This window comes from Mastigoproctus giganteus, chromosome 6 (assembly GCF_048544385.1).
Source record: "Mastigoproctus giganteus isolate SK-2022 chromosome 6, ASM4854438v1, whole genome shotgun sequence".
Classification (NCBI taxonomy): Eukaryota; Metazoa; Arthropoda; class Arachnida; order Uropygi; family Thelyphonidae; genus Mastigoproctus; species Mastigoproctus giganteus.
In genome coordinates, this window is record NC_143580.1 from 27,353,365 (window position 1) to 27,368,247 (window position 14,883).

At 37.6% G+C, this 14,883-nt stretch overlaps 1 protein-coding gene across 1 annotated transcript in view; it reads left to right on the forward strand.

The window, feature by feature from the left end:
- The window catches only part of LOC150084108 (uncharacterized), a 46,167-nt gene that overhangs the window by 14,030 nt on the left and 17,254 nt on the right, over positions 1-14,883 (forward strand). The window contains exons 4-6 of the mRNA XM_090375039.1: positions 4,371-4,530; positions 4,642-4,877; positions 13,472-13,622. Coding sequence (XP_090231165.1) covers positions 4,371-4,530; positions 4,642-4,877; positions 13,472-13,622 — 547 coding nt within the window. The remainder of the gene's footprint in view (positions 1-4,370; positions 4,531-4,641; positions 4,878-13,471; positions 13,623-14,883) is intronic.

Here is a 14,883-nt window from a genome sequence, read left to right on the forward strand (position 1 = left end):
TAATACACAAAAACCACTGTGTACACAATACTGACTTTTGGACTGCAAACAGCTGGTAATAAAATATATAATGAAATCAAAAATGTTAAATATAATTCAAAAATAAAGTGTATGTTGAACATACACTTTATTTTTGAATTAAGGGGTCAAATTAAAGAGTCCTCTGACCACTCAGTTGGGCAGAAATAATTAGAACTCTGGAAGAGCAACACTCACTGACAATTGGGAGAAGAAACTAGTTAAGAGCATATAGCCAAGTGTTTAGTGCAGATGCACACAGTTTTGAGTTGACTGTGGTTTCAGCTCATGTAACTGCTAAATATGATTGTATTTTTATCAAATGAAGAGTGTTGTATGAAAAATTTCCCCATGCTTACTTAAGTCCAAACCTCAAATCCCACTAAAACATTTTACAGGATTATGTAAGTAAAACTTTACATCTTGCAATGGAAAGGTCTACCTTATCTTTTCTTGGAAAGAAAATGACTGTGAATCTGCAATAGTATACCAAATGTATGCCCAGCACATACCAGATTGATGTTGGCCACAAGCAGGGTGCTACCTATTAGGTAAATCTTTATATTTTCCTTTTTAATTATAATTAGCATTAGTAAAGGCATATGATGCAAGAAAGCAAGATTATACAGCAATCATCGGGAAAAAAAAAAGAAAAAGAAAAAAAAAAAAATTTTACCCATCCACTAGCTCCAAATGATTGTCTAGTTCTGCCTTGAATCTATTTAAGCCATCAACTTCTATAACGGCAGATGGAAGTTTGTTCCAGAACTCAACCACCCGCTGGCTAAAGACAAATTTATGCGCATCTGTCCTACAACTGTCTTTCCTCAATTTGAATTTATGCCCTCAGGTGATTATTCTGAGCAAGAGGAAGAATCCCATTAGCATTGAGCTTGCTCAAGCCATTCAAGGCCTTATAGCCTCAATCAGATCACCTGGCAGGTGCTTAGTCTCCAGCAAGGTGATCTGATTGTAATTTGCAAAACTTAAGCCTTTCTTCATAAGACCAACCCTTTGTTCCATTCACTAACCTTGTTACTCTTCTCTGTACTAGTTCCAGCAGCTGTACATCCTTCTTAAAATGAGGCCTCCAGACCTGTATACAGTACTCAAGGTGTAGCCTGACCATTGCCTTGTATAAGAGGATAATCACCTCCTTATCCCTGCTAGAAAAATTCATATATATCATTGACAAGACACCATGAGCTACTCTTGCAGAACATCACCTCTCAGAAAACTTCATATCTGACTGTACAATTACCCCAGGTCTTTTTCATTCTGTATCACTGCCAGTGTACTACCACACAGTTGATATGTTACTCTGTGGTTACTTCTTTCCATATGCAGTACTTTACATTTGCCAATGTTAAACTTCAGTAGCCACCTCTCAGCCCATCTGCTCAACTTTTATAGATACTGTTGCAGCAGCATACTGCCATTAGTGTCATTAACAATCCTGCAGACCTTCATATCGCCATTAGTGTCATTAACAATCCTGCAGACCTTCATATCATCTGCAAACTTAGACATTAAGCCTGATATACCATCATCAATATCATTAATAAATATACAAAACAACAATGGACCCAACACTGAACCCTGGGGCACCCCACTAATAACATTAGTCAACAAAGAGCCATTTTTCTGAATTGGCAAATGTAATTGTTATATTATTCTGAAAACTCACAAACTGGATCATTATTACAATGTTATTGGTATCTTTACCATATTAGCATTAGCATTAGTAGAGGCATTTGATGCAAGAAAGCAAGCTTATGCAGCATCAGCCAAAAAAAAAAATAAAGTAAAATAAATAAATAAAAAATAACCACTTCCACTTCAGCCCTCTGTTCGTTCGAAATACCTGTCCAGCTGAGCCTTAAACTTATTTAGGCTATCAACTTCCACGACAAGGGATGGAAGTCTGTTCCACCTACCAACCACCCGCTGGCTAAAGGCAAATATCCGCACATCTATCCTACATCTGTCTTTCCTTAATTTGAATTTATGCCCTCTCAGGTGATTATTCTGAGCAAGAGGAAGAATCCCATCAGCATTGAGCATGCTCAAACCATTCAAGGCTTTGTACACCTCTATCAGATCACCTCGCTGGTGCCTAGTCTCCAGACACTGTAATTCGCAAAACTTAAGCCTTTCTTCGTAAGAGCACCCCTTTGTTCCATTCACTAATCTTGTTGCCCTTCTCTGTACTCGTTCCAGCAGCTCTACATCCTTCTTGAAATGAGGACTCCAGGCCTGTATACAGTACTCTAGGTGTGGCCTGACCATTGCCTTATACAAGGGAATGATCACCTCCTTATCCCTGCTAGAAAAATTCCTATATATCATTGACAATACACCATGAGCTACTCTTGCAACCCTTCTGCACTGCTCAGAGAACTTCATATCTGCCTGCACAACCACCCCCAGGTCCCTTTCATTCTCTACCACTGTCAGTGTAGTACCACAGATTTGATACGTTGCTCTGGGGTTGCTGTTTCTCATATGTAGTACTTTACATTTGTCAATGTTAAACTTCATTTGCCACCTCTCAGCCCATCTGCTCAACCTTTCCAGATCCTGTTGCAGCAGCATAGTGTCAGTAGTGTCCTTGACAACCCTGCCAACCTTCGTATCGTCTGCAAACTTGGACATTAAGCTTGATATACCATCATCAATATCATTTATAAATACAGAAAACAATAAAGGACCCAATACTGAACCCTGAGGGACTCCACTAATAACATTAGTCCACGATGAGCAATGTCCATTGATTACCACTCTCTGTCTTCTCCCCCTTAACCACCCCTTTATCCATAGCAGCAATTTGCCTCCAATGCCACACTGCTCCAATTTGTGCAGCAGTCTTCCATGTGCAACAGTATCAAAAGCCTTTCTAAGATCCAAGTATATAATATCAAAGTTATTCCCTGCATCCAGTTCTATTGTGACTGCATCATAGTATCCAATCAAATTGGTCAGGCAAGACTTCCCCTTAACAAAACCATGCTGTGTCCGAGCTATAACTGAAGTCTTGTCTAGATGATCCTGCAGTGCTTCTTTAACCACTGCCTCCATTAATTTTCCGGGAACAGAAGTTAAACTCACAGGTCTATAATTACTTGTGTCAGCCTTTGATCCTCCCTTGTGAATTGGGGTCACATTTGCACATCTCCAGTCCATGGGTACCTCCCCTGAGTCCAAGGAAACTCTCATAATTATGGCTAAGGGTTTGCTTACTTCCTTTGCTCCCTCATTTAATATAACTGGATAGATCCCATCCCCCCAGGTGCCTTTCTTGTGTTTATCTTCAACAGTTTCTCCTCCACTTTACTCTCAGTTATTACAAGATTCTCTAGTTTACTGCTAGAGTTGAATGCACCTCTGGCATTCCCCTCGCTGAATAACTCCTCATGTGTGAATGTCGATGCAAAATATTCATTTAGTTTGTTAGCTACCTGAGCAGGGTCATCAACAGATGACCCATCGATATCAAGTGGACCAATCTGATTCATCCCCTTTCCTTCTAGAGTTTACATAAGTAAAGAACTCTTTGCTGTTTTTCTTCGCATCCCTTGCCAAGGATCTCTCGTAATCTGCCTTCGCCTGCCTAACTTCCTTTGTAACTTGGTTACAGATCAACTTGTATCTATCATAGGTTTCTGTGTCACGTGATAATTTGTATGTATCCCATGCATTTTTCTTCTCTGCCATATGCCTCATTAGTTCATCTGACATCCATTTAGGCCTAAACTTTGAACAATATGATTTCCAACTACTGAATGAACTCAAATGTGCATCTTCTTGGTACTGTCTTCTTTCCAAAAAAGAAAGCATAGGAAGTTCTCTTGTTAAGAATGAGGTCATTTTTCATCAGCATACTATATATGTATAATATTCTACAAATTATATAATAATACACATTAATATTCTACAAATTATATAATAATACACATATTATGTTAAGCATAGGAGGTATGGATACTTTATGCACTGCATACATTAATGCATAAACCAGCCATTACTCTTTCAAAGTGTAAATAAAAAAAAAAGTTAAACCTTGAAATTAGTGAAGAATCTGTTGCTATATAGCAATTTTCCTAAGGGCTTTATAACAGTCATCCAGTGCTTGGGTATTTTCTCCAGTTAGATCACAAAACATATTTCTCTTCAAAACTGATATTACAATGCCAAAAACAGGGTTCAAGCAATCAAATCAAATATTTTCAAATTAAAGAAAAAAACTGAACAAAAGAAAAAGATAACTTAGAAGGAGTATACAAAACTTCTATTGCATTTTTCATATTGGTTGTGTAAGTGTTAAACAGATTTTTTTTTTTTTTGTTTGCAAGTTGAAGAATTACAAAGCAAGTGGAGAATTATAAAAGGATGTCATAGAAAAGAAAAAAGGCAACAGCATTTCAATGAAAGCAGTGCAACAGTAAAGAAAAGGCGGAAGTATATTTATTCTAATCTACTAGGTTTTTTAGACCCAATAATGGAACGACAAAAGTAAGTTCCATTGACTAATGCATATTTCTATAAAATCATATACAATATCTTGAATATTAAGGTAGTTTTCTATAAATTTATATGATTATTTATCTAATTTTTTCTCAACAGCAATGAAGTTAATAAGGAAAAGGATGGTGATCAGCTCAGTTATGCTTCGCAGACTATTAGTGTCTATCATTTTGTTAAAAGTTTGATTCATGAGGTCGAAATTCGTCCCTGTTTATGGGATCCAACTGATGAAAAATATCTCAGTAAGGATGCTACAAAGAAGTCATGGGAAGAAGTGGCCTTAGCATTCTGCCCTGATTGGGAAGAAAGGGAACCATCTCAAAGGAAAATTAAAAGTAAGAAAAAAATAATACATTAAAATCCTGCAATAATGGATACTGTTTGAAAGGTTTTATTTTTAAAATATATTTCTTTATCCCAGCTTACACCTTTATTGTTGGAGATCTTGTGAACTTCTGATTCTCTTTATGCAACTTCCAGTCATTGAGAAGTTTCTTTTGTTTTTATTATATGGTATGTCATATATCTTACATCCTTCATCAACTCCATTAATAACCTTTTTTCGAGATTTCTCTATTCTCTTTCGTAATTTTGTAAAAGATTAAGAGTAATTACTTTTTACTGGTTAAATGCATTTCTCGTAGACTAGCATTAGCATTAGCATTAGCATTAGCAGAGGCATATGATGCAAGAAAGCAAGCTTATTCAGCATCAGCCAAAAAAAACAAAAAAAAAAAAAAAACCCACTCCCATTTCACCCCTCCGTTCGTTCGAAATACCTGTCCAGTTGAGCTTTAAATTTGTTTAGGCTATCAACTTCAACAACCAGTGATGGAAGTCGGTTCCACCAACCAACCACCCGCTGGCCAAAGGCAAATTTCCGCACATCTATCCGACATCCGTCCTTCCTCAATTTGAATTTATGCCCTCTGAGGTGATTATTCTGAGAAAGATGAAGAATCCCATTGGCATTGAGCATGCTCAAACCATTCAAAGCCTTATACACCTCTATCAGATCACCTCGCCGGTGCCTAGTCTCCAGACTCTGTAATTTGCAAAACTTAAGCCTTTCTTCGTAAGAGCAACCCTTTGTTCCATTTACTAATCTTGTTGCCCTTCTCTGTACCCGTTCCAGCAGCTCTACATCCTTCTTGAAATGAGGCCTCCAGACCTGTATACAGTACTCAAGATGTGGCCTTACCATTGCCTTATACAAGGGAATAATCACCTCCTTATCCCTGCTAGAAAAATTCCTGTATATCATTGACAAGACACCATGAGCTACTCTTGCAGCTCGTCTGCACTGCTCAGAGAACTTCATATCTGCCTGCACAATTACCCCCAGGTCCTTTTCATTCGCCACCACTGTCAGTGTAGTACCGCAGAGTTGATACGTTGCTCTGGGGTTACTGTTTCCCATATGCAGCACTTTACATTTGTCGATGTTAAACCTCATTTGCCACCTCTCAGCCCATCTGTTCAACCTGTCCAGATCCTGTTGCAGCAGCATAGCGTCAGTATTGTCCTTAACGACCCTGCCAACCTTTGTATCATCTGCAAACTTGGACATTAAACTTGATATCCCATCATCAATATCATTCATAAACACCGAAAACAACAACGGACCCAACACTGAACCTTGAGGAACTCCACTAATAACATTAGTCCACGTTGAGCAGTGTCCATTGATTACCACTCTCTGTCTTCTGCCACTCAACCATCCCCTTATCCATAGCAGCAATTTGCCTCCAATGCCACACTGCTCCAATTTGTGCAGCAGTCTTCCATGTGCAACAGTATCAAAAGCCTTTCTAAGATCCAAATATATAATATCAAAGTTATTCCCTGCATCCAGTTCTTTTGTGACTACATCATAGTATCCAATCAAATTGGTCAGGCAAGACCTGCCCTTAACAAAACCATGCTGCGTCTGAGCTATAACTGAATTCTTGTCTAGATGATCCTGCAGTGCTTCTTTAACCAGTGCCTCCATTAATTTACCTGGAACAGAAGTTAAACTAACAGGTCTATAATTACTTGTGTCAGCCTTTGAACCTCCTTTGTGAATTGGGGTCACATTTGCACATCTCCAGTCCATAGGTACCTCCCCTGAGTCCAAGGAAGCTCTCATAATTATGGCTAAGGGTTTGCTTACTTCCTTTGCTGCCTCCTTTAATATAACTGGATAGATCCCATCCACCCCAGGTGCCTTTTTTATGTTTATCCTCAACAATCTCTCCTCCACTTTCCTCTCAGTTATTACAAAATCATCCAGCTCACTGCCAATGTTTACTTTACCTACATCATTCTCCTTCCTGAATAACTCCTCATGCGTGAATGTAGATGCAAAATACTCGTTTAGATTGTTAGCCACCTGAGCAGGATCCTCAACTGTTGAACCATCAATATCCAGTGGACCAATCTGATTCATCCCTTTCCTTTTCGAGTTCAAGTATGTAAAGAACTCTTTTCTGTTTTTCTTTGCATCCTTTGCCAAGGATTTTTCATAGTCTGCCTTTGCCTGCCTAATCTCCTTTGTGACTTGGTTACAGACCAACTTATATCTATCATAGGCTTCCATGTCACCCATTAATTTGTATGTATCCCATGCATTTTTCTTCTCTGCCACATGTCTCATTAGTTCATCTGACAACCATTTAGGCCTAAACCTTGAACAATATTTCTTAGTTGGTATGTAAAGCCTGGTAGCCTCCAAGATTAGTTCCTTGAATGCTTCCCATTTTGAGTTTGCTGTTGGTAACATCATCAGTTGGTCCCACTGTATAGAATTTAAATACTGTCTCAGACCATCATAGTCGCCTTTACGAAAACAAAAACCCTTCCCTTTACCTCTGATGGTAGTTACCTCCTTGAGTAAATCCCACTTCAACACACTGTGATCACTGCCACCTAGTGGTTCATTTATCTGCAGGTTCTTAATGCATGAAGAATCACTACTGATAATCAGATCAAGAGTATTGCTCCCTCTTGTTGCCTCACGAACATGCTGATGTAGAAAACAATCATCCAATAAATCCACAAAAGCCTTGCTAGTGTGCGAGTGACCAACCCACAAATTCCAGTCAATATCTGGGAAATTAAAGTCCCCCATTATAAGACTCTCTGATTTACTGGCCCACTCTATTTCCCTGTACAATATCTTATTATACTCATCAGAGTCATTAGGCCTATAGCACACTCCTACTCTCAATTTTGATTTCCCTATGCTTATGTCACACCAAACTGACTCGACGCTGCCCTGTCCATCGATGTCGACTGGCTTCACTTCCTTGGACTTTATGTGTTTCTTAATTAATAGCCTGACCCCTCCTCCCCTCCTGTCCTGTCTATCCTTTCTATACACATTGTATTCCCCAAATTCCAGTTCCGCATTACTTATATCTGTGTGACACCACGTCTCTGATATCCCAACAATATCTGCCTTTGATGTTTTGAGCAATACCTCAAATTCATCAAATTTATTTACCAAACTCCTAGCATTGGTGTACACGCAGGTATACATGCACCTGTTTCTATTCTTAGCTACCCTAACACAACCCATGTGTTTACTTGTACCGCAATGACTACCAGCAGTCTCTGAAATATCCTGCATCCTGTTTTTCAGACTTCTGCTCATTTCAATAGAAGCAGTGCAAGAATCACTTCCACCTCTGCCACTGGCTACTGTTAATCTATTAGTCCTTGTATCCCCCCCAACTAGCAGTTTTCCGACCCACCTAACACTGCCTCGACAGCATCAGCAAAAATTCTTGCACCCTTTCTATTTAAGTGTATCCCATCCCTGTAGAAGCAATCTCTCCTGTTAACAAGTACAGTCCAGGCTGAAAAAAATTCTACCCCTTGAGCCTTGCACAATCCCTCCAGGGCCGAATTGATCGACAAGGCTCTCATCATATACTCCCTCCTATCGTGTCTGGGCAGAATTGCAGACACTTTCAAGTTCAACCCTAATTCACGGCTTTTTTTCAACAGTGACCTGTACTTGCTAAGTAATTCCGCCGGTCTCCTACTCTTAATATCATTAGTGCCAACGTGTACAACTATATCACCTTTTGTGCCCTTAAAAGATGATATCCGCTCTACAACGTCATCAACCTTTGCCCCTGGCAGACATACCCTGGTCCTATTCCACCTATCCTTTTTACAAAGGATGTTCCCCGTTTCCCTGACAATAGAGTCACCAACAACTACTAGTTCCTGTGGGACCAGCGCATTCTGCCTAGGGGGCTGCTTCTGTGTTGCCTGATGACCAAGTGCAAGCTCTGGCATTGATGTGGGCAGCTGAGAGCTTGATGGGCCCCTCAATTTATTTCCTTCGAGGGCATCCACCCTGTCCTTCAAGCTCTCATAAAGGCCCATAACAACGCCGAGTTGTCGCCTGATTTCCTTGCACTCCTTACATCGTGCACACACAAAGACATCCCCCTTGGCAGTATCATGTCCCGTACCCGACTGCTCCGTAAACATCAAGCAAACAGTGCATTTTAATAGACTGTGATTCAGAGGGCAACTGCCCCCCTCAGTTCTCCCCTGAACCACAGCACTCCCATTAGCTTGAGCCTTTTGCTTTGCTGCTCTGGTCAGAGTCATGATTCCGATTTAATTCAATAAAATTCAAAACAAAAATTAAATCCTTAAGTTATATCCCAAAACAGTTATGTTATATATATATTTTTTTCGGTATCTAGTGTTTTCTACGAGTTCCCTTTATACAACTTCCGTATCACGTGTACCACTATAGTTATGTATTAATTATTTGTTAGATTAAGTCGTTACATATATATATATATATATATATATATATATAGAGTTAAAAGTACAATTTAATTGACAATAAAGTTTATCAAGATTAATAGATTTACTGATTAATTGACAATATTATATTATGCACTATACGACACTAAGCTTATGCTATCGTGTAAAAATGGCGGGAATTCACGAACGGTATTTCTACGGACTCGTAAGTATTGATTAGCTTCGAAATCTCGCTATCTCAATTTAGAATAAACTAAGGATCCTGACTAGGTCTATAATCTACTTATAGAAGATAATTTGATATAACAGTTGGTTAATAAATCGACTAAATTTGGTTAAAAAAAAAAAAAAAAAAAAATTTGGTTTGTGACACGTGGATTTGATACCGTTACCGATACTAAGTAATATCTACAAAATCTCTGTCTAAGTTAAACTTTAAACAAGTATCGTAACTAGGAATATAAAGCTACTCTAGAAAATAAGTTAATATGACAATTTAAACTAATAAAGCAGAAAATAAATCAGGAAAAACTTCTCTGTTTGAAGAGCTTTAAGGAGCAATGTCTGCACAGGCTAACCTCGCACCCAGACTAATTACCATTAGCATTAGCAATGGCATATGATCTAAGAAAGCAAGCTTATACAGCATCAGCCAAAAAAAAAAAAAAAATACACTACCCATTTTACCTGTCCATTCCCTCCAAAATTTGTCTAGTTCTTTGAATTTATTTAAACTATCAACTGCCACAATGACAGATGGAAGTTTGTCCCAGCAATCAACTGATCATTGGCTAAAGGCAAAAAATTTCCACACATCTATTGAGCATTGAGCTTGCTTAAACCATTCAAATCCTTAAACACCTCAATCAGATCACCTCACAGATGATAGACACTACAATTTGCAGAACTGAAGTCTTTCTTGGTAAGAGAACCCCTTTGTTCCCTTCACCAATCTCATTGCCCTTCTCTGTACTCACTCCAGCAGCTCTACATCCTTCCTAAAATCAGGCCTCCAGACCTATATGCAGTACTCAAGGTTTTTGACCTCACCATTACCTCATACAAAGGGATAATCACCTCCTTATCCCTGCTAGAAAAATTCCTGTATATCACTGACAAAACCCCATGAACTATTCTGGCTGCCTGTCTGCACTGCTCAGAGAACTTCATATCTGCCTGCATGATTATCATATGTCTTTTTTTCATTCTCCACTACCCTGAGTACCACACAGTTGGTACATTACTCTGAGGTTACTGTTACCCATATGCAGTACTCTGCATTTGTCAATGTTAAACTTTAGTTACCACTTCTCAGCCCACTTGCCAAACTTTTCTAGATCCTGTTGCACTAGCATACTGTTATTAACAACCCTGCCAGCCTTTGTATCATATGCAAACTTGCGCATTAAATCTGATATACCTTCATCAGTGTCATTGATAAATACAAAAAATAACAATTGGTCAACAATTGCTAAATACAAAAAACAACAATAGGTCAACAATTGATAAATGCAAAAAACAACAACTGTATCAAAAGCATTTCTGAAATCCAAATAATATGATATCAGAATTATTTTTGCATCCAGTTCCTTTGTGACCACGTCATAGTATTCAATCAAATTGGTCAGGCAAGACTTCCCCTTAACAAACCCATGCTGTGTCTGAATTATTAATGCTTTCTTGTCTAGATGATCCTGAAATGCTTCTTTAACCAGTGACTCCATTATTTTCCCTGGAACAAAGTTAAACTAACAGGTCTGCAATTACTCGTGTCACCCTTTGATCCCCCTTTGTGAATTGGAGATACATTTGCACATCTCCAATCCATGGGGATATCCCCCGAATCCAAGGACGCTCTTATAATTATGGCTAAGGGTTTGCTTACTTCCTCTACTGCCTCCCTTAATATAATTGTATAGATCCCATCCACCCCAGGTGCCTTTCTTATGTTTATCTTCAACAATTTCTCTTCCACTTTCCTCTCAGTTATTACAAAATCATTTAGCTCCATGTTAGAGTTTGATAAACTTTTACCCTCCACTTCCCTACAGAATTCCTTGTGTGTGAATGTAGATACAAATCACCCATACAGTCTGTCAGGAACATGAGCAGGATCTTCAAGAGTTCAATCATCGATGTCAAGTGGACCGATCTGATTCATCCCCTTCCTATGTTGTCTTTGTTGTTTTTCTTTGCATCCTTTGCCAAAGATTTCTTGTAATCTGCCTCTGCGACTTCATTACAGACTAGCTTATATCTACCACAGCTTCTGTGTCATATAATTCATAAGTCAAAATCTTTCCAAAAACAGTTTTAGCTGAAGCAGTTAATAGTGGTAATAAAAAACTGAAGAAAGCCACCAGATTATTATTTCACTTAAAATAATGTTGCATCCTTTATGAGACTTTTAATATGATTAATTTTTGTCTGCTTTAAACGTAAAGTATTATTGTAGTATTTTAGTTTTAATTATAAATGCAGTTATCATCTTTTGCTTTTTTACCATCAGATAGGGGCACCTCCATAGCCAGGTGGGCAGGAGCAGCAGTGCATAGCACACGCTTCTTGATTAGACTGGGGTTCGAGCCCATGACCACCAAATACAGAGGATGCAGAAAGGTCAGGGAATGACCACCGCATATCCCCAGGGAAATATAGCCTTAGTTGCTAATGCTCCTAAAAACCAAATAACAACAACAATTACCATCAGATAGACTACTAGCAGTACTCATTGCGAAAATTTCACAATTTTCAAATACATCTTAAAAATACTACTAAAAAGGGCAGAATAGTAAAAAGTCCACTAAAATCTCACCTTTCATTTTAAAAATTGATCGCCTCCCCTGGTACCTCATATCCATGTCTTTAATGTTCTGGTAAAACCTCTCACTTTGTTCTTCACTTACACTTCCTCAATTTTCTGGGAAAAGTCGATGTGGAAGTGTAAAAATGTACCATGACTCATGTTGCGTCCCAACTTCTTAGAATGTAGTACAGTCTCTATAATACTTCTTTGAAAACAACATTTTTTGTATTCTTGTGCCCTTCTGGTAACCTTATCTTAACATGCTGGAATGATCTGACCCGAGACATTGCTACATACAATTGGCCATGACTAAATACAGGATTAGTAAATGAAATTCTGACTCTATCAAACATTTGCCCCTGACTTTTATTTATAGTCATCGCAAAAGCCAGCCGAATAGGAAACTGCCATCTCTTAAATGGGAATGGCAAAGTCAAATCGGATGGAGTCAAATCTACATGTGGTAAGAGTACCCATTTTCCTTTAGCTTCTCCTGTTATTATTTCTAGATCCAAACAATTCTGATTCATAAGTTTGACTATAAGTCCCATACCACTGATCAATCCTTCTGAAATTGCCATATTCCACAGTAAAATAACAACTTCTCCTACCTTCCACTCTAAAATGTTGGGTGATAAACCACTTAAACTGAGGCTGTCCAGGAATTCGGTTGGATATCGCAAAAGTTCTTCAGTATCTTCAGATATAATTGTGTTAACATTCTTATATTGTAGTGAATCACCAGGCATGAGTTCTGAACATATTAAACATAATGAATGGCAATGAGTGTGTGTGTGAGTGAGCAGTGCAATGGAATTCTAAGGATTAGTTCTTTCTTTTAAGGCTAGAGAATTATTATTTTCATCATTTTTTTTTTTTTCGGAACAAACAACACGATTGTGCAAACATGTAAATTGTTAATCAATTAAATAGTTAAAGTGCAAATTGTTAATTGTCAGTTAAATAGTTAAAGTGCAAATTGTTAATCAGAAAAAAATGCCTTATCAACTTAGACAACTGTTTGTTTAACAGTTAACATCTTCCTGTGGCTATTCTCGTTTGTACTACAAAACTGACCCGGTCCTAAATAAAACTATTCAGAAATTTTTAAATTTTAACACTTTTGTGCACACCTAGGAAGAAATAGCTTCAATTTGAGACCACTTCCAGTCCAATCAGTTAAGCCTATCATTCACACTGACAGAGTAAAGAAAACGGCTTCCGTAATAAATATATAGATAATGGTAATAAGTTATTTATGATACATTTTTAAAGCCTTGTTACAAAATTTCTGTTGTACATATTTGGTATGTAGAAATTAAACTTTTTTTTTTTTTTTTTGTACAGTTCGTGAATTGCAGAAAAAATGGAAAAACCTCAGAGACTCTTATATAAAAAAATGGCGACAGTGTTCTAACAAAGGAGGTGAAGTAGCAAGGAAAAAGTATATTCATTTTGATATGCTAAGGTTTTTAGACAAGATAATGGAACGACGAAGGTAAATTTTTACGGCTGTTCACATGAAATCATTCACATTAAGCTAACTTTCTATATTATTAATGAATGAATATTAAGCTAGCTTTCTATAAATTTATATGATTATTATTTTGCTCTTGACTGCAAACAGCTTCAATGAAGTTGATAAAGAGTAGGATGATGCTTCTCAAACTGTTAAATGCTAATGCATCTCCAAACAGCAAATGGCACTATTGGAATATGTTTCCCCAGAACCAGGCTTGATTAGTCATTCGTGTAAGAAGACCAAAATTAAAATGTTAAAGAAAGAATTTCTAACTTTTCTAAGCAACTGAGAGACTACAAAATAACAACCTAAGGAAGATGATGTTGATGGAAATAAAAAGATGTCTGTCTTTTGCCTGTCAATTTTCTGCATTTAGCAACACTGTTTTAAAATGAGTTTTAAAAAAGTTTTAAAATCAGCAACACTGTCCTCCCAGTCACTTATGTATTCTGTGATGGTATCTTACAAATATTCTTTACAGTTAAATCAATATCCTGTAAGTTCATACTGCAATATTCCATCCCAAATCCAATACCTTCACTCACTCACACACACACACACACACACACCTCCGTAGCCAGGTGGGAAGGAGCAGCAGTGCGTAGCAAACGCTTCTTGATTAGACCGGGATTCGAACCCGTCACCACCAAATACGGAGGATGCGGAAAGGTCAGGGAATGACCACTGCATATCCCGGAGCAATATGGCCTTAGTTGCTAATGCTCCTAAAAAAAAAAAACAAATAACAAAATAAATAACACACACAGCTCAAAGTGTGGTGTTCTGAGCTTTGCAGCTCAGACAATAGCACTCTTCCTCAAACCCCATCAAGTCTTGTATTATTTATTTTGAAAGTTCATCTTCTGTAGATTGAAAAATTGCAAATTATTTTATCTTTAGTGCAGATAGCCATTAAATATAATATTTATTTTATCTTCGCTCCTAATCAATTATTTCATTTAAACCTTGTTTTATTTCTCTATCACTCATACTTTTCTCATTTTTCTCTTTCATAATTGTAATATTAATCATATATTGCCATCTTAATAGCAGTTTAAAAGATCACACAACCAATAAATGATATAATCTTCTTTATTATTCACTTTCAAATAAATTAGAACTTTTTCTCATACATTAATCCCTGCCATCCCTACTATAATTATGTCAATTCTTTTACAACTATTAATGTTTACTTACAGCTCTGCTGAACCAGTAACATTTTTCCCATAGTGCATCC